The sequence below is a fragment of the Trachurus japonicus genome, chromosome 14 (assembly GCF_045865225.1).
Source record: "Trachurus japonicus isolate A0001 chromosome 14, Traja_1.0".
Lineage (NCBI taxonomy): Eukaryota > Metazoa > Chordata > Actinopteri > Carangiformes > Carangidae > Trachurus > Trachurus japonicus.
This window is the reverse complement of record NC_140920.1, coordinates 25618908-25646775: the sequence shown is the minus strand read 5'-3', so window position 1 is coordinate 25646775 and position 27868 is coordinate 25618908. Positions and strand designations below refer to the sequence as shown.

The 27868-nt window shown below is 40.6% G+C and overlaps 1 protein-coding gene across 1 annotated transcript; it reads left to right on the top strand.

Moving 5' to 3' along the window:
• Positions 1-328: 328 nt before the first annotated feature.
• b3glctb (beta 3-glucosyltransferase b) lies at positions 329-27868 on the top strand. Its single transcript, XM_085798610.1, has 15 exons — positions 329-495; positions 1364-1401; positions 1496-1535; positions 1941-2050; positions 8977-9053; positions 9196-9307; positions 11796-11932; positions 12792-12855; positions 14065-14181; positions 15968-16037; positions 17342-17455; positions 20917-21016; positions 22824-22943; positions 23520-23664; positions 27470-27868. The coding sequence occupies exons 1-15, from the start codon at positions 435-437 to the stop codon at positions 27602-27604; spliced, it is 1440 nt and encodes a 479-aa protein (XP_085654736.1). The 5' UTR covers positions 329-434; the 3' UTR covers positions 27605-27868.

Below are 27868 nucleotides of genomic sequence, written 5' to 3'. Positions count from 1 at the left end.
GATAAACATGGGGACTGCTGCATTGCGTTAGGTTTGTTCTGACCATAGACTGTAAAAGAAAAAAAAAAGTTCTGACTCATCGTCGTCTTAGTTCAGTGTCTGTGTCCTTGTTGTTTGCCATTTTCTATTTTTAGCAGTGTCTCTGTGTGAGTATTTTGGAGGTCACTGGCGGAACCAATTGTGCCCCCTTAGGACCAATAAAAGATGGGGAATAACAAAAAGGGTCCACTTGAACCCCCCCCAGCAGGCCTCGGTGAGGTGAGTGTCCGCTGGAGGTCGCTGCAGCTCCACGCTGCCGCCCACCGCCCACACTCCTGTACAGTAGTACCGTTAGCTACAGACTCCTGCCGGTGCAGGAATGTAGGGGCCGGTTTCCCTCAGGCCGCCGTGAAAACACGGTGATTTTAAAAGGAAAAGCAGCGTCCACGGGAGTCATGTCACACCGTGACGTGGTGAGCGGATGTAGGCTGGTGGCCGTGCTCCTCCTGTGGCTCGGTAAGTGGCCTCGCTGACCCGCCGACAGCCACACAGAGTACAGCGTTAGCTAGCCCGCTAGCATCAAGCTGGATGCACAGAGAGAGAGAGAGACCGGAAACTACTCCGACTCGGTCTTCAAAGTAAAGTTGTATCACTTTAAAATAACAATACACAATCTACTTTTCAGTTTGCAAATGTATTAGTAGATATTTCTGACTTAAAGTTTACACATATCAGATATTCAAGTGTGTCAATGCGATATTTTTCTCGCTAGAAAAATATTCGAATATTTTATTTTGAAATTTTCAATAGCAAATGGATGTTTTAGTCTGAGAAACTTGACCCATACACAAAATCAGGCTAGAGCAGGTGATCTCGTGGGGTTTTGTAAACAAAAGACAGCTAAAAGTAGTACATTATTGAACTTTAGGGGAATTGAATATCTGCTGTCAAAACTTGTTTTATTTTTATTTTTTTCTTGGAAACATGCCACCAGGGAAAGTGTGAACAGACAGAAGCCTTCACAGAGTGAAGTTGATTGTGAATTAAGAAGCAGTCTTTACAGCCCAGCTTTAAATGGGAATTGAGCCCCATGGCCAGTTTTCTGCTTTCTGTTCACTTGTAATTTAATATTTGCCATATGACATATTCAGGCCAGTTACAGCAAGAAATCAACCTTTGAAGTCAAACAGCATTTTATTCTGGTCACAGTGGCATCTGCACAGGGTCAAACAGTGCTGAGAAATATACAAGATTACAAAATAAAAAAGTATCATTTCTTTAAATTGACTGATTAACTGATAAAGTAACCACATCTATCTGCACTAGTAGTTGCATCCATTTTGATGATAGCCTACTGTGACAACATCTTTCCTGCTGCCCTCAGGTCCCTCTGCTGAACACGGACCTTCGTGTCTTGCTCATGTAAGTGCCACCGTCAGATTCTTGTTGTGATTATGCTTCATCATGCAGCTCAGCAGTGTGTGTCAGACTTAACAAGAATCACTGACCCCCGCAGGCTGCAGAGCACCAGGAGCACGCCGCACACAGCTCTGGTGGTGAGTGAGCCATTTCATTACAGATGGTCACAGAAAGGAAAGCACATCACTGTTGTAGTGCATATTAACTCCTTCATTCTCCATGCCACCACTTTGTAGGCTCTTTGAAGTTGTGTGTGTCATGAAAAGCTCAACCCAGACACCACCATCTTTGAGGTTATACATAAGGTTATTCATAAGGTTTTTAATTCCGGAAAATAAATGATTATTATGTTTGTATTATTATATTTACAAAATTATCAAACTATTCCCCTCAACAAGTTGAGACCCTGTGCTGAGAGAAAACTAAGAGTCGACGATGGCAGTTAATATGTATGACTATGTATGACTTACTATAATTTCCATACAAAAATGAGATTTTAGATCCTTGAACCTGTCTCTGTGCCATCCCTCTGCTTTCCTCAGGACTGGAGGAGGTGGTGCTGGTGATCCAGGGTCAGAGAAACTCCTACCACCACCGTCAAAGTGTTGAGAGGAGGGCAGAGATCCTGCAGCAGGCAGCTCAGCTTGGACAGGTAACACCTGGCTTAGTGGGAAGAACTGTGGGAGCTCAGAGGAGTTATAGGTTTAAATCTGACCCCGGTCTTCTTCTTTATGTGTATGAGCCTCTGGTCTACCCTGAGGATGTAGCACTGCTCCGAGGGCGTGAACATACAGTGGCAGAAAAAACCCTTATGTTTCTGTAATCCCATATTTAAAGCTTTCACATTTATAGTATGTGTTTTAATTCATTCATTACTGTGGTATTACACTGGCACCAATAGGTGTCCTCCTTGCCATGCAGCTCCCCTACATGAGATGACAGAAAACCAAGCTCTGTGTCATCACACAGTAGTTATTTAATAATATTCGGCTGCAGGGCAGCGGTGGAAATTAATGTGTTCTCGACATCAATGAAATGAGACAACAAACATATGTGGACAAAACAGACTGAAGGAGAAACACAGAAGTGTTGGTTTAAAAAAATAAAGAGTCCTGCACTCGTCTTTGATCCTTCCTCTTACCTCATTTTTTAATCCACAAAACCCTCCTGGATAGGAAAAGTGGCAGGAGGTAGTCAGCAGGGGCTCCGCATGAGGAACCATTTCAACCACATCATATTAAAAAGCAAAAAAGTCGGGGGCTGTTGTGAAGAAGAGAAGTTATTTGAAATCTAAATTTCCCTAGACAAATGAAAGTTTAATTTTCATGCCCACCTCTGTGAGTCTGTGTCATCCTCCTTCAGCGCAGCCTGTAAACAGCACGTGTGCCGCAGCAGCTGGAAAATCTTTAATCACATGTGCTTTGTTTGTGAACCCATCAGCGTAGGATTCACCGAGCGACACCGGTGGGAGCGGTGATTGAATCTGACGTGTCTGTGATTGTTTTGTTTTGAAGCCATGTGCTGCCATGTCGTTGTCTGTGGCGGTGCTGAGTCAGGATGTTTATGCACCAGCGTCTCCCTGAGAGACAGAAAGAAGATGCAGTTAGTGAGAACGCAGAGAAACATCAGCTCAGCTCAGCTCAGATCAGCTCCACGGTCACACAAAATACACAAAACACAAAAAAATGAGCGAGCTGACCCACAACAGCCTCTACTTTGTCATTCACGACTTATTCTGTGGCTGCTCCTGCACAGCAGCCGTGAACAGCCATTATACACTCAGGAGGGAATATGTCATAGAAGATGAAAAGAAGAATGAAAGTAGAAGAGGCTCAAACTGTCCAAACAGAATTCACAATTTCATGTTGCAGCCTTATGCTGAAAGTAAAGATTACATTTCCCCTCATCAGTCTGCTCTCAGTTCTCCTTAATGACAAGGCCAGTACTGAATTTAAAGGAATAGTTCACCTAAAAATGAAATTCAGTCATTATTGATTCACCTCATGCTGATGAATCCTCCGGAATAGTTATTATTCGTCAAAGTGCATCTGTAGACCCGGGAGGGGGGGATTTCGTAGTCCAACGAAATCTTTATATGAGAGTCAATAGCGTCTCACACAAAAAGGTCCATAAAACTACACAAAACCTTGTAACATTCCTCCATACTGCTCATCCACTGCAATCCAAGTGTCCTGAAGGGATATAGTCCAGAGTTGACTCGAAGGTGTAGTTTTATGGACCTTTTTGTGACGGGCGCGCGCTATTGACTCTCATATAAAGATTTCGTTGGACTACGAACCCCCCTCCCGGGTCTCCAGATGCACTTTGAGGAATAATAACTATTCCAGAGTATTCATCAGCATGAGGGTGAGTCAATAATGACTGAATTTCATTTTTTGGTGAACTATTCCTTTAACATTTGTTTGCAAATTTGTTAAAAAAGGAAACATTGAATCATCACGTTGACATGAGTGCTCTGTTGTGATGTCTGAGTGAATGGTCATTTCACTTTTAATTTTCAGTTAGTAAAAGATAAAATTGAATTTTGTTGGGTCCCTTTATGTCTTAAGAATATGATTTGCTGTTGTCTCTGTAGCAACACAACACCGACGGTGCTCAGTGTACAACAATGTTGTGACACATTTGACCCTTATCAAAAAGAAATTGCAGCTCCTGAAATTTGGATATTGTGATTTCAGTTACATTGTGATTAATCGTGCAGCCTTAGAGTCCAGCTATGGTTCCTTCAGTGGATTGGACGCGATGTGGAAAGGCTTGTTGTGTTTTTGAGGTCTGACTATTGAACAAAAATAAAACCATGAAGTCCCTACAGAGCTCAGAGACAGGGTTGTCTGATGGCCCAGCTCCGGTTAGGGACGTTTCTGCTGCAGTGAAGGTTCAGTACAGGGCAGTGACCTCCATTACTTTATAACAGAAGAAGTGTGAAACAATCAGGACCAAACCAGACGGAGCAGTCAGGTGAGAGGAGGTGATGAAGAACCTCGTGTCCGGTCTGACTCAGCTTCAGAGATCTTGTGTGGAGATGGAGAAACTTCTAGCAGATGTTTCCTGAGAACAGAAAAGTGAAAATGCATTTATGTTACACAATACATAAAGTTTTTTAATTAGTCAGAACATCTTGAACCTGCGACTCCAATCTAGTTTGATGTACTTCTTAATCTACAGCTTTTCTTGTTGTCATTTACTGAACAACCTGAACCTATGAATTTTATCAGAGCTTAAAACACATAACACATAACAGGAGAAAAGAAACCAAAAAGAAGATTTATAACGATGAGTCATCAAACATATCAAGAGAAACATGATTGCGAGAATACTTGTGCTGTAGCTGAACCAGGAAATCATTTTTTCTTTTGTGGATAGAGATGTTGAGAGGTTTTTTGAAATTATAATGCTGCAATTTTTCATAAATAACACTTTGGGATGAATCCACGTACACAATCATCTGTGTGTGTGTTGGTGCTGACAGGCTGTGATGAGAGTGTGTAGTCCAGGCGAGTGTGTGAGCTCCGTCTAAGCTTTGATGTTTGTCACAGCCACATAGACCTTGATTGTGGCGCGCTGTGTGGAGCCAGGGCAGGTTGTGCGTCATGCGTTTTTTGTGACTGACGCACAACCAGGTGTCGAGAGAGTGGTTAAAGGTGGCAAAACACTCTGACACGCCGACAGCTCCGAGTGCGACGTCTAAAAAAGGTTTGGTCATCCCATAATAATGTCATCATGACAGGAGCTGTAGATGGATACACATCTCTTTATCTCTATTAATGTTCAAATCGGAGGTTATTAGTTCAGCATCACAACTGTCCCCGTCCGCGATTGGCCGTAAATTTGGGGCTTTACTCTCAGTAACGCGTCTTTTCTGCCTCATCATCCAACCTCCTTACAGAGTCGTTTCATTCTGACGCAGCTGTTTTCAGTTCACATCTCACCACAACTCCTAGAGCTGAAAAAGAAGCAGGATGTGTGTTTACACAGGGACTTTCATCCTGAGGTTCAGATGTTTTTGCTGTGTGCGACAAAACAAAACACTCCTCAACGTTAGCAGCTCCGCTTCAGGTGAGGTGATGAGGTGATGTCAGTCCGTCAGTCCAGACTGAAATATCTCAGAACTTCTCAGATGGGCTGCAGTCTTTTTGTGCTGCCCAGAGAGTAAAACATACTTATTATTTTACTTGTGGTTTTAAAGATAAATGGAAGAACTGTTGCAAAGAGCCAAGTCAGAAGTTGCAAAAACAGAAGACTGAGACATCTTTATGACTCCTCCTAAAACCATAATGGATGCGTGGCCGTAAAGAGGAGCTCTTAAGTGAAAACATGATCTTTACCAAGGTCAGTTTCAAACAAAATACACTCCAGACTTCAGACAAATAAAAATCAAATTAATAGAAGATCGTCTGGATCTGCCCCAAAATGTCATGGTTCTGTTCCTGGCCTGTGATCAGTCTCTCTAGTGCAAAAACTGTTTTCTTATAAGGAGAAGAGCTATTTTATTTAGCATACATTTGCCCCAAGGCTCCCTCTCATTCATACGTTATTTTACACATGTTGTAAATTCTCTGCTTTGGTTCATAGACTCATTTGATATGTGGAATGTTTAGTAAACCAAAACTGGAGCACGGAGGAGAGTGTGCTGCTGCCAGAGGGGCCCCACCAGAGAAAACATATCATTAGAGGGATCAAGTACGTTGACAGGTGCAGAGTAATGTAGATGCATGGGAAAAGAGAGCAAACAGTATGTCAGTTTCAGCTTTGTTTTTGTTGTCTGCACCTGTACCTGTGGTACCTGCAAAAAAACCTGTGTGTTTAGAGATTAGATCTCACAGGAAGATCTTAAAGGGAGAGTTAAACATTTTAACAAATTCGCCTATTGCCATTATCGCTACAGTCATAGCAGTAGGTTCATTACCTTTAATTATTGGTGCATGTTGTTTTGAGATCTGCAGGGCAGAGACGCAAGCTGCTTAACGAACACAATGGAGGTGAACGGTACACGTCCCCTGTCCCTCATCAAACTCATCAAATACACAATCCAACAACCCCAAAACGCTCACGTGGAGAAGTTGTGACCTGCACATTCATCACGTTATGAAATAATAATAATAATGTTACGAGACAGAGTTGTTTTCAAGGCAAATGCAGCCGGAACTACACTCCAGACACGGCTGCTGGGCGGAGAGATTTCAAAAGTGTTCTTCAAAAGTACTTCTGAGTATTTGCTTCATGTTACATAATTATACATGATTATTTCATAACATTGTGAATGTGCAGGTCACAACTTCTCCACGTGAGCGTTTTGGAGTTGTTGGATTGTGTATTTGATGAGTTTTGAGGGACAGGGGACCTGTACCATTCACATCCATTGTGTTCACTGAGCATGAACCTACCCCTATGACTATAGGGATTATGGCAATAGGCAAATTTGCCAAAATGTTGAACTATCCCTTTAAAGGCTGCAACAGCTGCTGATGAGCTCAGAGTGTCCAGAAACACACTCTTCATCATGACTGATGCCATACAGCACAGTCATTTCAGAACCTGTACTTTTATACATATGTCATGTTTTATGAGATAGATTGCTGTGCATTACTGTCAGGCTGGCTCATAAGACCTAATGTAGCCTGTACAGTGATGTAATGATCTGTTAAGTCAACACAATGCTGCTGTACCAAATGCCTCATTTACACCTCTGCCGCCTTGAATAGCATCCTCACCCTCATTACCATAAATGCCTTTTGCAGCTTCAGTTACTTGAGACAAACTTGACTCGATGTGACTTGATATATTTCCGAGATAAGAAAGAAGTCGACACTGAATTTTTTTTCCAACCTATTTTCAGGCTTTATTAATCTTTCAAACTGCGTCTGTACCGGTGCTATACATAGCTGCATGGAAGTTCTTCTGCATGAGTCACTTGATGAGGACGGAGGCCTGAGACAGGAGCTGCTGAGCGTCTCTCTCCCTCCTGTTTTGCCCTCGTTTTGACTGTGTAATTGCCCAAACCATGATGGAAACCACACACAGCAAAACAACACACACAGCGCACACAGCAGGGAGCAGCAGTGCAGCATCTATCATTTCCTACAGGCTGTCATAAGAACATGTTTCCAGATGAGAGACCCGCTCATCACTCGTCCGTCCTGGTGTTATGTTTTATTTCATTACATTTACCCAAGTGCTGATTCTTGTACCATGCTTGAATATTTCCATTTTGTGTTACTTTAGATTTCTTCTCCCAGCAGAGTGAGACATTCTACTCTATTATTCATTCGATTAAATATATGTGATAGCAGATTATGACTGTACATTTAAAACCATTTGATTAGCTTTTAAAATGCTCTTTTGAAGTTTATAGAAAAGTCAGTAACATAAATTTGCATGCATACTTTTTCTTCTAAATTTGGAATGGTTAAAACTTCTATACATAGGAACTTGTGTGATGATAGATGTGTACTTTCAGTGCATTTTGCTGATAATACTGTATTTCTGCAGTTTTGCTGCACTTTGACTTTGAATGGAGGACTTATCCATGTAAAGGAGTGTTTTTGATTGTTCTGCTAAGGTAAAAAATTAATTTCTCTTGTAATCAGACATCAAATTACACATGAGAAATTAGTTTTGAAATTGTATTTCTTAAAATTATTACTATGATCTTAATAACAGAGATTGTATAAAAAAAATAACAGAAAAAAGAAACATCAGCTCTTGGATACGTCTATAAAATACAAATATGTCGTCTTACTGATTCATAAACATCATGGTATCCTTCAGCTGCCTGAAACAAGCTGTTTCTGTTTATCTCTCTTATGGCCCATCATCCCTTTTTCCTGGGTTGCACAAAAAATAAGAAATGATAAAATAAAAAAGACATCGGCATCAGAAAGTATGAAGCTGATCTTGGAGCTAACAGACTGTGAACACTGTCTACACTCAGCCTTTATTCCACAGTCTGGGTCACGTACTGTCATTTGACTTTTTCCACTGCACTGGCCAGAGGATCCGTTGTGTTTCTATTACTCTACTCATCATGTCATCTCTCTGTATGAATCATGGTCATTGAACGAAACAGGGTAAATGTAGTTTTGTTTGAGCAGTTAAAGCTTCTATAACTCTGTTGTGTGGGTTTTATCTTCCCTACAGTCACAGTGTCACTGTTGTTGTAGCTTCTCCATGGAGCATCCCTCATCATGCCCTCTAGTGGTAAATATTAGCATCATGACGGTAAAAAGACCTTTGTTGTTTTAACTTGTCATGTGTTGAGCATCTTTACGTACAGTACAGCGAAGTGTCACAGTTCAAAGAGCTGTTTCTCTGTGTGATTTTTACTAATGAAGCACATTTAACAAACCAGATATTCATGAATTCACGATAACAGCATTTATAAAGAAATACGTTCACCTTCATGACTGCAGAGATTTTAGATCTGGCATTGATTTGTTTTCTTTTGCTCACAATCTGCCAGTTTGACCTGAGCTCTCACTGTTGTTTACTTCCCTTTACTTTCATCCCCTTCCCACGCTCATTATTAATTAAATGCGCTAATTGTTGTGTTTCATCCAGGGAGTTCCAGTCGTTCTTCTTCTCCATGAGCTGTCAGCGTACCTCGGCGACTGGAGCGTCCTCCCCGCTCTTCCACAGTGAGTGGCAAACACACATGGAGAAGATTTTAACAAATCTAATCAAACATAATTCAATAAGATATAACTCAAGGATAGTTTATAATGATTCCTGTGCGGAAGTGAAGGCATAAACCTCACGGCTTCTCGTGGATTTTTCCAGTCTCTCCGCCACTTATGGCCGATCAGCGTCCTGGTTCTTCTTCATGGAGGAGGAGACCAGAGTCAGGCTGTCTGCTCTGCTGCAGCTCCTCCACAGATATGAAGCTCGGGAGGTGAGCCATACAAACTGATTCCTAACAAAATACATGCAGTCGTTTGGACAAATTATAGATTCTGATGAGATATTCAGATGAGCGTCTTTACAATAGCACGACACTGCACTTTACTTGTGTTTCTAACCCTAACCCTTTTTTTGTGTGTGTGTGTCTGTTTGTCGACCCTTGACTGCTGTGTCCTTTAGTCTGTGAAATGTCTTGCCTTTTAAGCTACTTTAAAGGGATACTTCACCCAAAATCGATAATTCACCAATTGTCTACTCACCGTCATGCCAAGGAAGGGTTTGGAGAACTTTCGGAGTCATCAAAACGCTTTTGGAGTTCCAGGGGGGGTCCAGCTGGCAACGGATTTTCATATAATGGCAGTGGATAGAGTTCACTTTTGAATCGTCCAAAACACACACTATGAAACATCCAGATACCTCCATACTGCTCGTCCTACTGACTCAAGTGTCCTAAAGCCAAGATATGTTGTTGTAAACCATTGGATGTATGATGTAAACACAAATGAACATCTCGCAGCAAATCTTGCGCATGCTCACAAACATCAAACATGTTGATGTTTGCACAACAACAAGGCTAAAAACAGAGATCTAATTATTTTTTTCCGAACACCTTTTTCATGTCGCGGCTTCAGGACACTTGGGTCAGTAGGACGAGCTGTATGGAGGTATGTGGATGTTTCATAGTGTGTGTTCTGGACGATTCAAAAGTGAACTCTATCCACTGCCATTATATGAAAATCTGTTCCCAGCCGGACCCCCCCTGGAACTCCAAAAGCTTTTTGATAACTCTGAAAGTTCTCCAAACCCTTCCTTGGCATGATGGTGAGTAGATGATTGATTTTGGGTGAAGTATCCCTTTAATGCTCTTTTTAAATTGCCCCCTTGGGACAAATAAATTATTTTCAAATTGAATTGAATTGAATTGAATTGAAATGAATTGACATGTTAATTCTTTGCCACTTTATTTTTTATTAAATTTCATAAATGTCCCAGTGATTGTGGTTTGTGCAAACATTTGGGCTTCCTACTGAGTCAGAACTTAGATGTCACAGTTTTCAGACACTTTGTTTGTCACTCTCTCACTCTTCCTGCAGACCACCTGACAGTCTGAGGTATTTTCAGGCTGTTTGATGTTTCTTGAAGATCTACCTGTAGATTTTCAATCATGCTCCAGTCAGGGGGGCCACGAGCTTCAGAGTGTTTCTCTTTAAGCAGTTCAACTTCACGGTGGATTTAGCTTTGGGTCACAATCGCCGTCCTGCTGCAGGATCTTTTCAGTTTCACTTCCTCTGCTGACTGCATGACATCTGTATCTGTGCCCCTCTTTTACTTTACAGTTGGCAGCACACAAAGCAGCCAGATGTTGCTTTGCATATTTCAGTCTTTGTCTTAGTTTTGTGATGAGGTGGTATCCTCATAGATCCTGTTTGTGTATTAAAGGGATAGTAGCATTTTTTGGGGGTTGAACAGACCCAAAGAAATGGCCCATTTTTGCGGCCTAAAAGAGGTTTTACCTGAAAAAACATACACAGTTCCATTGTTCGCTATAATATAATTTTTTCCAGCCCTTCAAAGTGCAGGAAAAACAGTTTTTATTTGGACCTAACCAACTGCTGATTGGCGGGCATTAACCCTGGGCGGAGGGATACGTGAGTTGGTTAGCTCCAAATAAAAACTGCGTTTTTCCTGCACTTTGAAGGGCTGGAAAAAATTATATTATAGCGAACAATGGAACTGTGTATTTTTTTTTCAGGTAAAACCTGTTTTAGGCCGTGAAAATAGGCTGTTTCTTTGGGTCTGTTCACAACACTGTATGTTGTAGGGCTATGGGCTGGCGTTGCTAACGGGAGGAGTGCAGAGAGTCTTCTACTGCAATTAAAGTACTTACAGTAGGCGCTATTTGTAGATCATACAACCCCACTTTTAAAAAATGCTACTATCCCTTTAATGCTGCACCACTGCTCCCGTGTCAGTTAAACCTCCCTGCAGCCACCTCCAGTCATGTGGAGGTTCAGCTCTGCCTCTCTGCCTCTCCAGCAGACACAGTTTATCCCAGGGTTTTCCTCGTCTTGACTCAGTTTCTTAATGACATTTGAGACTGAAAAAGTCAAGCTGGGAGCACTTTGATGTCTTTTCTTTATAGCCTCTAGGGATCAATTAAGCCTTCATTTATTCTCAGAGTCATTCTGAGTGATGTGACTGTTGTTACCACTAGGTTTGATTTATCATCAGCTGACGAGTAATGATGAATCTTCAGCTACCTCTCTTTAATGGCTTGTTTCTTTATTTACCTCTTTTTTTACAAAATGAGAAATTTGACTTTTGCACACAACTCTATAAATCTCTTCCTGCTGAATGATGATGATTGCCTTAATGGTGGATTAGTTCACCACATGTGCAATATTAAACAAGCAATGAAAGGAAAATAACCCAGCATGTTTCTCTCTGTATCACCCTCTTACCCTCTTTGAAACCCACAGGAATGGTTTTTGGGAAAGTGTATCCATGACAACGAGGCCTCCATCATCCACCATTACGCCTTCTCTGAAGACCCCAGTTCCTTTGGTTACCCTGACCCTGCAGCAGGCTGGGCTCTCAGTGCCCCGCTGCTCCACAGGTGTGTGTGTGTGTCCTTGTGTGTGTGTGTGTGTGTGTGTGTGTGTGTGTGTGTGTGTGTGTGTGTGTGTGTATTTTTGGAGACAATTAGACACTACTATATGAATGACATGAATAAAAATAAGTTGTAAATACAGCAGTAAGAGACTGAGCAGAAAACATGTCACAGTGACATTTTTGGTTGGTTGTTTTTATCCACAAGTTTCGGAAGGTCAAAACCGGCTTCCGGTTTTGCCGGTTTGGTGGAATTGTACGTTTACGTTTCCATGGTTTTCAGTCATTGTCATAGTTGCGGTAAACGCATGGATCTATTAACGCTGGCTTTTAACACGGATGTCAATTTGTGTGATATCCACTGTTAAAAGCTGGTGTGATGATCCATGCGTTTTACAGATTTTCATTGAAAAAAAAAAAAAATCCATGCATTTACCGTGACTACCGAAACCATGGAAACGTAAACATAAAATTCCACCGGAAGAGCAAAACCGGCAAAACAGGCTTACGTTTTTGACGTTCGGAAAAAGGTGGATATCTGTTGCTGCTGTGACACTGTGAATGCCCCCCCCCCTCGCGGATCAATAAAGTTTCATTCTATTCTGTTCTATTCTTGGGCTCCATCAATTTTCATAAAAAGTCTGAGGAGGAAGTTTGTATTTTCACAAGTAACTTCAAATCTAGTGAACATGGACACAATGATGTAATCCCAAAGCAGGAGTCAGAGGAGTTACTGAACCAAACCAACGCCGCAGGACTTCCAATACTTTATTTCACTGTTGTAAGCCCCCATATAAAACATATTCCATCCTGCTACTTGTCGTCCCTCACCTTCTTTTTCTCTCTCTCTCTCCTGTGTGTTTCAGACTGGCTCTGCGGCTCCAACACCAGCACCTGAAGTCAGATTTTACCATCGATTTAAAACACGAGGTACTCTGAAACAGTCTCCAAGAGTTCTATGAATGTGTGTGTCGACTCCTGCCACTCAGGTATTTACTGTAACATTACTGCTAAGCCTCTGGTTCAAGTGTATCACGTTGTGCCTCAGGTTTCTGCTGTAAAGAGCATGACAGTCATCAGTGTCACCCTGCAGGCTGCCTGCTGGTCATGTAATGATGATGGACAGCTCTCCCCAGTGGCCGACTAGTGTTTTGTTGAAAAAGCTCTCAGACTGAACCCCCTGTAGCTTTGTGTTACGACAGCTCTTATTATGCTACTAATGCAAGAGCTCTACTACAGAACTGGTTGAAGTGTTTTTGTGTATTTGTGCGCTGGGGGAACAATCGATTAAGTGACAGTCACACACTGCTTTGAAGCGGTGGGTATTTCTTAAAGCAGAAGTAAGCGGAATGTTTGTGTCAATATAAGTCTTAAATAGTTCTATCTTCCGACAGCAATCACTTCTATAGAGTGTTTGGTCTGAAACACGGGTCTGTCAGTCACTCTGCTCTGCTGTAAGCCGAGGAGAAAACTTTCCTTGTATCCTACAACCTTTATCCAATGAGGAGAGAGAACAGCATAAAGGGGCAGTCCTCTCTGTGTGTGCAGCCAAGGGATGCGCGTGAATGTGGTGACGTAGGGACGAGGGCGGGGACTGCTAACTCCATCGGCTGACAGGAAGTTAGCCAAAACGACTGGATCGCTTACTTCTACTTTAAGGAAAAGCTTTGCAGCACAGGATGTTGTTTTTGTGTTTTGTGTGTTTTTATCAGGTTCTTTGGAACTGGCTGAAATGGGACAAAGTCATTCCCATTGTATATTTTTTAATTTCTCTAATCCTAATATTTTATCAAATTCAAGCTGAGGAAAAGCTGTGTTTTATGTCACCCCTGAGGCGTTATTCTTTGAAAGTCTAAAATGAGTAACAGTAATGCAAATTAATTCACTAACCAAGGCTGAGCACTGAAAAGGTTCAGAGCTGACATCAAATCAAATTAATTTACTGTTTGAGGACCCAGAATGAGATGTTGCACATATCCAACACTGAGTTGAGATCCACTGGTTTATTTGCTTCATCTGTTTTTAATCAGAAATGCTTGAACTTTAATCTGCAATGCATTAGTGTTATGGCCTCAAAGCAAAAGGAAACTTCACCGTCACTCAATACAAACTACATTCATCTGTCTCTTGTTTTTCTAGCTTGCTTTGTATATTTGGGAGGAAGGAAATGGTCCAAAGCTGACAGCAGTGCCAGAGTTTTGCACGGAGCCAAAACACAACTGTGCGACCACTTTCACAACATACCTACCTAACTGTGTACGTACATTTTTATTATTATTAACATTTATAAGCATGCATTTGTGCTCATGGTAATGGCTGTATGTAGATAAAAGTGTGTGTTATGGTTGTTTTCTGTGGCTTTATTGTCTCCTCCTACTGGCTGATGGTTCAGCTGCACAGTGTGAAGTGTTAACGGCTAAATGCTCATTAGTTGTGCAGCAGGTGAACACAGCAGACAGTCGCTCTGTTTCATGCAGTTAGGAGTTTCACTGTCGGTGATTTACAAAAACTCAAAATCAAGGTCGTCTGTCACAGTTGTTTTTTATATTCCATCACCTTCAGTCACATTCATAACTTTAGCTGTCCCGCTCAGTTAAATGTCAAACACGGATGCACATGGGACCACGAGGATGAGAGAGCTGAGTCACTGTGTGTGAAGGCCGGAGAGAGACCGAGTACATTTAACCGAGCTGAGTGGTGACGGATCACTGCAGTTTTCAGGCTGAAGGCCAAATAAGGAAGTGGATAAATAGGAGGATTTATGAATGAATCACAGGGAAAGTCTTGTTTTCTGCCCAATGAAAAACCTTGAAACATCCATCATAATTTGTCTTCATTAATTATAGCTACAATTAAATGGTTAATTTAGTTTAACTTGGTTTGATAACAAAATGTTAATCATTTTGGTATAAAATGGATTGTAACCTTGGTACTCAGAGAGTTGTGAGCAGCTGTGTCGGCCTGCAGCTATTTAATTTTAATTTTATTGACATATTTGTGTTGTTAACTGGTGGTTTGTGAAAGAGATTATTAAGATTATTCCTCTTTCTGCTCATTTTCAATCAAGATTTGACATTTTTGGCAGGGTTTTAATCATTTTCTTGTTCAATATATAAACGTATATATAATTCATAAACAAATAAAAAATAGTTAAAAGCAACCAGCTTATTCACACTCCTGATCAAATTCAGACCTTGATGATCTCTGGATCCCCTGTAGAAATGCTCAGTAAATATCCTGAATGACTGATTAATGGACCTGAACTTTACAGCTTAGGAAGTTAACTAGTTATGGAGTCAGTTAACAAATGGAAATGGAACACTGTATTTCATTTTTTATCATCATGTGAGTATGAAAATCTGAATAGCAATTAATTAAAATTTGATATATGCCATAATAGAGTAGCTGCAGAGGAGTCCATATTTTACTGTCGACTCTGTTTATATCTAATATATTAAAAAGTTTTTCGGTGTCTGGTATCTTTTATTGCTGTGGAGTAAAGCTGGAGACTGGCGCAGCAAAGGTCCAAACTAACAAGCCAAGGAACAAAGAGTCACACACAAAGAAATATAAAAGAAATCTGGTTCTTATTAACACAGAGGAATGAAAGTCATCCATCATGCTCAGCTGTGTGGTGTTTCCACTGAATATCCTGCAGTCGCAGCAGACCAAAAGTGACAGCTATAAAGAACTAATACGCTGCTGATTACTGTCGGTCATTCTCTGGAATAAGAAGCGACACCCGAGATGAATTCAGAGCAGAGGGAAGTATTGATATGTCTGGCCAGAGGATTGAAGTGGCACACTAACACCGTGCTGTGAACAGTTTCTCTTTTCCTGCACCCACATGATAATACTGTCAGAACTGAGTGTACCTGATTCCCCATCCTGACTCAATTTTAACTCCATTACTCTCTGTATGCTGCACCTCACACTGTTTGTGTGTGCACCTGTCAACTTTTATTTTTTTTACCATCTTATTGCTTCCATTGGTCATATTTTTGATTATTGGACCATTGTTTTTGTTTATTTCTATTTTTAGGGACCTCCAGTCTCAAAGAACGACGTATTTGTTGCTGTGAAAACCTGTCAGAAATTCCACTCAGACCGAGGTGCGTGTTTGATATTCCCTATCGGTTTAAACGCAGTTTTATTCATTAGAAATTTAACTGCTTTCTGCATTGTTTAAAGGATTGATATCATTTACTTAAGTAAAAAGACAAGCAAATAATGTAAAAACACCTGATTACAAATAAAAGCCCAGCATCCATAACCCAGAAGTCTTACCAACAATATGACACGGCCATAAGCAGCAGCAGGAGGAGGAGTCAGCTCCAACTCACGACACAGTCGAGTGTTTAAGTCTCACTGTCCCACAACACATTCATCTTTAATTTTAATTTTTGGCATTATATTCATTATTTATAATTGTATGCATTTATATTGACAGCCTTAATTATTGTTCTATGTTTTTATGTCCAGTCAGAGAGGCAACATGTGTTTCTGTCAAAAAAATGTTGTGGAGAATGTACACAAATACTTATCCTGCCTTCAAAGAGTGAATATTAGATATAATATTATCAGTTTATATCCATCTTTCAGGTACCGCAAAGTGAAATAGAACGTTTTTGATAAATTAGGCACTTAGTCCAAATGTGAAGTCAGCTGCTGACTTCCTGTTTGAGGGTTAGGGTTAGGGTCTGTTCAAGCTGCTGCTGCTGATGTTCCTTCTAGTTTCTGGAACAAACTCTTTGGCTTCGTATGCATTTATTCTCACAGAATAAGTGAAAACTAAATGGAAATGTAGTTGCAAAAAAATTCTACCACGGCCTGTTAATTATCCCTGTTGTTTTGTTTACTCGCTTAACAGTCTGCTGGTCACTCAGCCCCCGTTAACCTGTCGGGTGAAAACTACTAGTTTAAATTCACAGCCTCATCTGGACTGTCTGCTGAAATTACAGCAGTGTGTGTAATTATCCAAAACATCGACGGCTGTTTTTAAGGTCAGGGAGTTATAGACTGACTGCCTCTCAGCCATAAACAAAATACTAACTTTACTACAAAAACAATTAATTTTTCTATCACTTGATTAGAATGTAATAATTAGCTTATGTGTTCTCTATTAAACCAATTAATTCTGTTGTGGAATAAATAAATAAATAAATAAATTCAGGTTTGGTTTCACATTGAGATGGATGCGATCATGTTATTATGACTGTCAGCTATTAGTTTGTGTTTTTAATGTAGATCATATAGTTAACTGCTGTTCAGAGACAGTGTAATTGTTTTCTCCCTGTAGGCAGAGGCAGTTGACATTTTCCTTTATTTAATAACACTCCTCTATTCAGTTTGGGACGTGGGTGGGTGCATTTTTAATTATGTTTTTAATTATCGCTCTTCGTTTTGCTCCTCACAGTACCGGTGGTGAAGGCGACCTGGGAGAAAGACGCCGGGTATCTGGAGTATTACAGTGATGTCAGCGATGCCTCCGTACCTACAATCAATCTGGGAGTTCCCAACACCGAGAGAGGTGAGCTGATGATCACTGCAGGGCATATGATGGAGATCACATATATACATTGTCAACACATGATTTCCAGAATACACCTTTACATCTCTGGTGTAGAAATTCAATGGACTCTAGTTTAGCCAGTGACTAAGACACTGAGTGATGTAGGGTTTCTCCTGAACTCAAACCAGTTCAAATACACGTTGTTCCATAGAGCCAGAGATATGACTGATCATGGTTTACATAGAAAAACACAGTGGACACAGTATTGAGAAGATCTCAGAATATAATTATCTTGGCATGTACGTAATGGGACCAAAAAATGACCTTTAAACTCCACATCAACTCACTCATTTGTAAGTTACAATATAAAAATTGGATATTTGTACAGAAACATAAGCAACTTTACCGTCTCTAGCAGGAAACAGATTATTGAGGCAGTCCTCATCTTCATCCTAGAATACAACAACATCATCTTTAGACACGTCTCTGTCTCCATCACTGCTTCAAACCACTGGACTCAGTTTATCACTTTACACTGAGATTTATTACAGACAGCTACTCTGCTGCTCATCATTACATCCTGTTTGAAAAGGTCAGGGAGACATTTTATCAGACTGATGCAACAGACAAAAAAACACAAAATTCTTAAGGTTGGTGCCAACTTTTAGATTTAGGATTTAAAAAAAAAAATCTGATAATGTGGCAGAGCTGATAATCATGTTTTTAACAGAAACAAATCACAAAGACTATATAAACAAACAAAGACATTTGGTACAGATGTCTTACGTTTGGTTATTGAGGGGGCATTCACAACATTTACTAGATGGATTGTCACAAAATCTTGTGCAGACATTTCTGGTTCACACAAGATGAATCGTAATGACTTTAGAGACTTTTTATCCAGAACAATCATCAGATCAGTATTTCAGTTAATCCAATACTTTGATTTATTGAGATTCCTTGGAAAACAGATATAAATTCTATCAGCTTCAGTTGATTTAGTAATTACTACTAGGGACCAATGTGAATCTATCTATCTATCTATCTATCTATCTATCAATCTATCTATCTATCTATCTATCTAACTATCTATCTATCTATCTATCTATCTATCTATCTATCTATCTAACTATCTATCTATCTATCTATCTATCTATCTATCTATCTATCTATCTATCTATCTATCTATCTATCTATCTATCTATCTATCTATCTATCTATCTATCTATCTATCTATCTATCTATCTATCAGAGTGTCCTGGTTGTCCGAGGTTGACCGGTCAGAAACTTTTTTTGATTTTGTTCCTGTTTATTATGACGTGAATGAACGATTTACATTTTGACTGAGAACATGTTAGCGTCATGACATCAGCAGCATCACTCTGTCTGTCACAGTCAACAGCAGGGCCGTACAAACACCACATCGCTTGCAGGTCGGCGACGGTCAAATGGACAGTGTGGTTCAAGTGGTCGGTCAGTCACCACACCGTCAGCTCTCCCTTCGCTGGGAGATCATTGTTCAATGGAAACACTGTTCAGCACTGAGGCGAAATGCTGCCGACTCACACACTCATCACACTCTGAGCGCACCACAGATGGATGAATGGATGTATGGGCTGATCCCTACCTGTTAGCAGAGCACAGCAATCACAAAGCCAGAGAGAAAGGTTGCTAGGTGACAGGAGAAGCTGGACATATACCTGTGGTAGGTGTGTTCCCGCCTGAGAGGCCTCTGATTACAGCACAGATTTACTCCTGTCACTCCCTCTCATGTACTTTGGAGTCCTTTCACACAGCAGGGAACGGTGTCAATGACACCTCCGTCTCTTTCATTTTCTATTTCCCTCTCTGCTCTCGTTCATAGGGCTGATGGAAGATTTCCGCTGCCTGACTGTCCTGTTCTCCGTCCTCTACCTTGTTGTTCAATCTCTCTGAATTTCCCAGCACTGTTTGATGTCTTCCTAACCTGTGCTGCTGTTCATTTTCTCACTTTTTCTCACTTTTTCTCCTATTAGTGAAGTCCCCTTCTCATTTCCTGTTTCCACCCTACTGAAGCACCACATTTATCTTGTGCTCGGGAGAATAAAAGCAAAAACAATGTTCCCGTTCCTCCTTTTATTCTAGACAAATGAATTTGCCTTCGGGGAAAGTAAAGTAATTCTTATTCTTAGTCTTTTTCAAAGCCCACACTTTGTTGGAATTAAACAAGAAATTGCACCTGGCTAAAACGAACCGAGCCTTACACATCTCCTCCCTTCATGACACTATAACATCCTGTTTTTGTTCAACTCTTCCAGGCAGGTGTTGTTTCTGCTTTAGGGTCACTGTGGAGGCTGCAGTTTGTGCTGCTGTTGAATTATATGGTATTAAAGAACAGGTGTTTCTGTCCGTGACTACGCTTTCAATAACTCTTCCCTTTTCATTCATCCCCAACAACATTTCTGTTCTTTTCTTCCTCTCCACCTCCCCCTTTTGATGTCTTTATATTTCCAAACCGTCTATTGTGTGTAAACAGCTCTTCACCGGCCTTTTATGACTCAAGGACTTGTATTGTGTGGAAACTTTTTCAGTATGACCACAAATTAACTTTGTGTCAAACACAAACACGCACACAAGTGATATCCTCACTAATAAGATTTAGTTTAAAATTCAGCACTTTTGCTGTGTTGCTTCAGTTTTAAAGCTCAGCTCAGACGGGCAGAAGCAGAAACCTTTGGAAATGATGATGTGGGATTCACTCCCTGATGTTTTTCACTCTCATCCACCAGTGGTAAATGAAATCCTAATGTTGTTTTCTTTGCCAGCAGCTGTTGTGCAGTTAAGTTCTGACAGTTATCATTACAACTGCCATCACTGGTCCTTATTCATAGTGTTTCATACAACTAAACAATAACTGCACAGTAAACAATCTGCTTCTAGTTTACACCCACACATGACCGCCTAGTGAAGGTCATGTGATATCTGGATCAGGTGTGCTGGTATGAATGAAGATTATTTCTGATACGGAGCTAAAACACTTGTCTGGATGGAGATGTTTTCATTTTTTGAAATGTTGTTTTGCTATGCACACACACATTTTCTTCCCCTAATTTGATGTTTTTGATTCTCTGACATTTGATTTGATTTGATTTGATTTTTTATTTGGTGCAAGGAGGGAACGAAGCCCAAATGGGCTTGTACAAGAGTTCCACCTCTTTCAATAAATACAAACAATACAGATTTCTAAGGCTAACAAAAAACCTTTGAAAAAGAAGATAAAGTGCATAATCAATGTTATATAGACAAAAATGAGGAGATAGAAAACAAAGTAATCAATAACAAGCGGAGAGAGCGAAAATAAAGTACAAAATATTCAAATGTACAGTATATGTCTGGAGAAAGTGGGAAGTGACTGTATGTAGTAATGATTCACAAACCTCCAGCACCAGAATCACTGACCTCTGCTTCATCTTGTCGTCTTTTACCTTGTATCCCCGCAGGGCATTGTGGGAAAACATTTGCCATCTTGAACCGGTTCCTGAGTGACGCTGTGCCGAAGGCTGATTGGCTCCTCATTGTGGACGATGATACACTCATCAGGTACCTGGACCAGGGAGGAGAGCTTTTCTTTCCTCGAGGATAAATAGAATAATTTGAAGCTTTAACAAAAGTATTCTGTCACAGCGCACTTTTGATTGATGATGCAGCTGCGACTATCAAAACTAAAAGCTGAATTTCCCCTGTGTTATATCTCCTTTAATGATGTGAGTTATTTAAAGACAGCGCACACGCCCACAGAGGTGTTTCTGCTTGCAGACTAATTACAGCTGTGTTCAGGCTCATGGAGCTGTTAGGGTGATTATGCAGCGGTGGCACCAAAGAGAAATCCGCTCATCCAGGTGAAATAGATTGGGCGGGAAACTTGATGAAAGTGACTACTCACAGGGGAATGAGCTGTACCGAGCTCCCACAGCTTCTCTCTGTTTACACTTCCACTGGCACTTTGTTCATCATTATTTCATTAGAAATTATTTCAGCATTAAAAAAATGATTGAAGTTGGGAAGTTTATATTCAAAAGTGTTTGTACTGCTGACTGCTGTGTCAACACTGCTGTTCTTTTATGCACACATCTAGGGATGTCACGATAACTTGTTTTCGCAATTAACCGCGGTATTAAACGCCACAATGAACGAATCGTCATGATTCCTAAATACCGTCACTTTCCAAAAAAGATTATGTCGGTACCATATAGGCAAATACGCACAAAAGTAAAGGTAAATGCACAGATAGCCTACTGGTTTAAATGATGTTAATTTTCCAAATGTAACATTGAATTGATAGGAATTTAAATGTTAGCGTTTCATTTGTAATAAAAAAAAAACTATTTATAGATTTCAATTAAAGCAGAAGTAAGTGGTCCGGTCGTTTTCGCTAATGCTGCGTTCCAGGCAGGCTTAAGGTAAATTACAGCTTCAAGTCACAACTTACGACTTTGTAGCGTTCCAGGCAACCCACTCGTGTTTTTCCGACCTGTTTTACCTGTGAAAGTCACTATAACGGCCACTCGTAACTTCCGACCGGTGAACTCGTACCAGATCGAACTGGTACCACTTCACGGTCGGAAAAATACGAGTTTCCTTGAACGCACCATAACAGTCCTCGTCCCTACGTCGCCACATTCACGGCGTCCCTTGGCTGCACACACAGCCCTGCATGCCGTTCTCTCTCCTCATTGGATAAAAACTGTAGGATACGATAAATGTTTTTTCCTCGGCTCAGAGCAGAGCAGAGTGACTGACAGACCCGTGTTTCGGTCCAAACACTCTATGTAAGTGATTGCTGTCGGAAGATATAACTATTTAAGACTTATATTAACACAAATATATCACTTACTTCTGCTTTAATGACTTGAATATTAACTTCTGTTAATTAATTAATGTATAATAATTGTGATAATCGTAATACCGTGATTATTTCTCTGACAATAATCGTATCAAGAAAATTAAAAAGTCGTGACATCACTACACACATCATAGTGAATGGTAAACTGCTCTCCATCCCAACCACTGTCAGAACTGTTGGCTGTTGCCCACATTAACATTGACACTGAAACTTACACAGAAGATTTGCACTGATTAATTGAAACCATCATAAATTGAACTGATTTCTTCAGAACTATTCAGACTGACTGAGGAGGGTCAGAGAGAGTTCATCATATATACACACCCACACACTCCTGAGAAAAGCTGTACTCTGCCTGTGAGTGTGAACTGTGCAGAACTTAACAGTTCACCGTGTTGCCTTTAAACCCTTAAAAAATCTGTGAACTCCTGTAATATCTAACATAAAGCAGCTAGGACTTTGTTTTGTATGTCTCCATGTCCGTTGATCACTGTCCATCTGCAGTTTACCCAGGCTACGGCGACTGCTGCGATGTTATGACCCCAAGGAAGCAGTGAGCCTCGGAGAGAGATACGGCTACAACCTGGTTCAGAACGGCTACAGCTACACCACAGGAGGAGGAGGGTGAGGCTTCATGGTGTCATTTGATATTTTTAATGTTGAATAGATGTTCAGACAATTAATTGGACTTAAAAATAAATTTTTGAGGAAGCTCAGTTCAAAGAGAAATGGATGAGATGGACAATATTTATGACAAAACAAAAAAACTTGATTGAGTAAAAGAAAATGGAATATGGACAGATTGCTTTGAAAGTGACTCCCATTTGTTTTTTATTTGTTTTTGTATTGTATTAATTGAGTTGTTGCTCAATTCTCGATAAAAATTAAAGTGAAAAAAAAAAAATACATTTTCGAAATTGAACAGCTCTTCTTGACACGTTTAAATGGTGAGAATACAATAAATAAAACATGTCCTTGGTTTGAAAGTAGAGAAAAAAACAAGCAGTTGGAATCAAAAATCAAGCAAAACAATAAAAGCTTTTACAGTCACTCTATTAGTAGTTATATAAGTAAACAAAAGCAGATATTACCTCAGGTCAGATAACCACACTCTGGTAAATAAATCCTGTATCAGATACATTTTTGCTCAATGTCTTATTGAAAACTCTTTGTTTTGTGTGCATGTGTGTGTGTGTGTAGGATGGTGCTCAGCAGGGTGGCAGTGTCCAGGCTAATGTCCAGTGGCTGTCGGTGCTACAGTGATGATGCTCCTGATGACATGGTGCTCGGCCGGTGCCTCACTTCCCTGGGCGTCCCCATCACACACAGCCCACTGTTTCACCAGGTACACAACAACACACCAGCACTTAAATGTTCAGATATTCTCATAAGAAGTGGATTCATGACCATGTTCACAAAAGTCCTTCAATTCTTATGAAAGTGACTTCTTGACTTTGGACAAAACATAAACAAAAAATAACACTTTTTTGATTCGGCACACTTCCAGGTCACTGATTATGTGGCCTGGAGATAATCTGTCAGTCAGGGCACAGCTGGTCCACTGAGGATGAAGAAATGTGGAGTTCATCCAGAGGCAGATGTAGCTCAACATATCATTTAGCATATGAAGGATAAAGTTCCTAGTAATAAATAAATGACTGAATAATTACACAGTCTTCTTGAAATATTCAGCGATTATAAACTCAACACAGATTCTCACTCTTGTCCTAATAACCTCATCTCTAATTTCTTCATAAGTACCAAATTACACAGGTCTCTTGAGATAGCTCCTTGATATTTACATACATTGAAAACTTTTAATTTGAAGAAAAAACAACTGATACATGTTGCTCTACATTTTGTATACATATTATAAAGTCTTATCATCAAAGCATATAAAGAAAGGAAAATAGATTAAAAAAGAAAAGATAAGAAAGAAAGAGAAGTAAAAACATTATTAAAAAAATCACATCATTACAAAAGCACCTACACTCACACAGTACTATCACTTTAACTTCGTCTTGCCTATAAGTTGCTAGATAGTTTGTCCAGATTTTCCAGTAACTTTCAAACTTGTCTTGTTCAAGCTTAAGAATGAACGTTAGCTTCTCCATTATGAAAATAACCTTAACCACTTTGATCCAATCATCGACTGTAGGAGAGTCTTTTTCCAACCATTTCCTTGTGATAACTTTCTTACTCGCTAATAGTAAGATATTATACATTATAATTGTTTTCAGGTCCCTTCACAGTGTCCGGTCTTAGCCCCAGACATACTGTAAGATCTCAAACCCTGATGGGATCACTATTTTCATGATTTTCTCCATGTTCAATTTAATTTCTTCCCAATATTTTTTAAATGACCAGGCAGTCCCAAAACACATGAAAATGTGTTGCCTTGCTCTCGCCACAGGATCTCCAGCAAGATGACAGCTAGTATTAAAGTAGAAAGTTATAGGCCCTTAAAGCAAAGTGCCACTGAAGTCAATGACAGAAGGAAAGACTTGTGTAATTATTGGAAAATGAAAAGAGCTCTTCTCAACAATCAGTTTGTGACACTGATCACATCTTAAAGCAGATATCAGCTTCACGGCCGTTTCGGCTAATGCTGCGTTCAAGGCAGGCTTTTGAAACCGTAAGTTACAGCTTCAAGTCACAACTACGACTTGGTAGCGTTCCAGGTAACCCGTAGCTCGTGTTTTTACCGTCTGTGAAAGTTCCCTATAACGGCCACTCGTAACTTCCGACCCGTGAACTCGTACCAGATCGAACTGGTATGACTTCACAGGAAGGAAAAACACAAAGTACGAGTTTCCATGAACGCACCATGAGTTAGCAGCCCCCGCCCTTGTCAGGCATCAATTGGTCCTCGTGCTACGTCACCACATTCACGCGCATCCCTTGGCTGCACACACAGCCCTTCATGCCGTTCTCTCCCCTCATTGGATAACACTTGTATCCCACAAGGAAAATTTTCTCCTCGGGTTACAGCAGAGCAGAGTGACGGAGAGACTCGTGTTTAGGCTGAAATACTTCATGTAAGTGATTGCTGACGGAAAATAGGACTATTTAGGACTTATATTAACAAAAACATTCCACTGATATCTGCTTTAAGGACCTTCACTTCACCCTGTGTATTGGGAGTAGTATATCAGTATAGCGGCTTAATACAATGGATTTACTGCACCAATACCTTTCTAGAACCAATACATTTGAGATGAGTCAAAATACTTTGTAACATAGAGGACCACTCAGGCAGGCCTCTTTTCAGATAATATTGATCTTCTTTTTCTATGAAGCAAACTCAGGGCAGAAGGATATCTGAAACAGACAAAGGGAAATTGATTCAACTCTCTGTCTGAGCGACATCAGTGAGACAAAGGCAGGGGTCAGGAAATGACCTGAAGTGACCGAGAGTTTATAGTACGATAAGATCAAAAGGAAAAACTACACTAATCATAAAAGAGATCAGGGAAAAAGTTGATCTAGCTCGAGCTCAGAGACTAGGATTGAAAGTGTTGTTTTCAGTGATCTACGTAAGGCTGTGGGTGGTTTTCCACTGAAGCAGAATGAATGCCAGTGACTCCCACTCACCCCAGCGGCTATCAGTCACTCCTTTCTGCCTTTTCATCCAACGTCAGTGCTGCCAAAAGGGTGTTTCATAACGACAACATCGGCAGCACAGACACGACAGAGACTATTGTCACACTTCAAAACTTTACTCACTCACCCTCCTACGACGTGTCTATCCCATGTTAAAGACACATCCTCCCTCTCAATCACGTCCACCTCTCTCACTGAGTATGTGTCAAAACATTTGACTGGTTCTGACCTTATTCCTCGCCCCAGCAGGCAGGTGTAATAAATGCTTCACTGGCTTTGGCAACATTTCCAGATGCATTCAGGTTGGCTCTGGTATTGTAGCTCTGCTCAAGAGCAGAACTGTCCGCGTCTTCTGCTTTTCTTTAAAGGGATAGTTCAACATTTTGGCAAATTGGCCATCGGCAATTGAACATCGGCGCCCCTCAGGGTTGTGTACTATCACCTCTTCTGTACTCTGTATACACACATTTTTGCCCATCACATTCTAGTTCTGTTTTGTTTCGAGGCAAATGCAGAGACTGCTTGCAGAAAATCCTGCCCCTGAAGGCAACGCGCATCAGCGGTTTTGCATGAATTTTGCTCGTAAACAACTCTGTCTCATAATGTTGTGTTATTATCTCAGAGCGTGGTGAATGTGCAGGTCACAACTTGTCCACCAGAGCATTTTGGAGTTGTTGGATTGTGTATTTGATGAGTTTGATGAGGGAAACCAAGAAATCCCATCAGCCTCTGTAGCGTAGCTCTCAGCAGCTGGCGGCTCTGCTCTGCCGTTCTAAAAAATAGCTTGCACCAACAAATAAAGGTAACGAACCTACTGCTATGACTATAGGGATTATGGCAATGGGTCAATTTACCAAAATGTATTGAAAGCTTCCTGATGGGGCCTCTGCACACATCGCCACGGGGCTGAATAGTGGGAACCTGTCATCTAACTCATCCGTGGCCCAGTCTGCCCTCAGTCTTTATTTCCAGACAAATATCACTCGAACATTTTACTGGTTGCCTAAACTTCGTTAAGTTGTTGCATGAACTGTAGAAGGATTTATTAGTGCACTTGAAAGACAGCTAAGTATCTGATGGACTACAGTGATAAGGATCACAGTTATAACAAGTTTGTTTGGCAGGATAAATGAGCTTATTCTTTCTGTCTTTGCTTCTCCTGCTCTCCCCTAAATCATTCGTCACGTCATTTGCTGAGGGAGGACGTGTGAACCAAGGCCGCTAAGAAACCGCTCCAAGTGTTGATGGGAGTCAGATTTAAGACTCTGACCTTTATTCATTATCAGATAATGCTCTGCATGACACTCTGCGCATGATATCCTTTTCTAAATGTAGGTGATAAGAGAAAGACTGTTCTCTGGGCCATGGAGGCTGTAACAACAGATTATTGAACTGAGCTACCCTGAGGCAACAGTCAAATTGTCTGCAGCTGAGGGAACCCCCCTGAATAAGTGAAACATGATTCATTAAGCACGTTGATGGGCAAACACGCACACACACACACACACACACACACACAGACAAAGCCCTTGTTTTTGATATTTCAGGCCCGACCGGATGACTACTCCGAGGCACTGATCTCCTTGCAGCAGGCCATCTCCTTCCACAAACACTGGAACATAGACCCCATCGCTGTCTACAGACACTGGCTGCAGGACCCACAGCCACGAGATGAACTCTAGACACATTATGCAAGATGCATACCTAATTGTAGTTGACAAACTTTGAATCTTTATTTGCACAACAGGGAAAATCCCAAGGTCAGTAAACACTATGATGGCTAAAATATCCAAAGAGAGCTGGCAAACATGCCCTGAAACATAATTCTTACAAAACTTAATATCTGCATTAATCAATTTTTTTTAACGACCATGTAATAGGCTGCAGATTCTGCAGATTATCACCAAAGTGTGACTCTCCAGAGACTGTTGAGACTCATAATTAAA

Excerpts from the sequence above, each read along its gene's own strand:
- b3glctb (XM_085798610.1), top strand. The coding sequence starts at position 435 with ATGTCACACCGTGACGTGGTGAGCGGATGTAGGCTGGTGGCCGTGCTC. Across the intron at positions 9,308-11,795 it reads ACAGATATGAAGCTCGGGAG|GAATGGTTTTTGGGAAAGTG; the intron begins GTGAGCCATACA and ends TGAAACCCACAG. Across the intron at positions 16,038-17,341 it reads GAAATTCCACTCAGACCGAG|TACCGGTGGTGAAGGCGACC; the intron begins GTGCGTGTTTGA and ends TGCTCCTCACAG.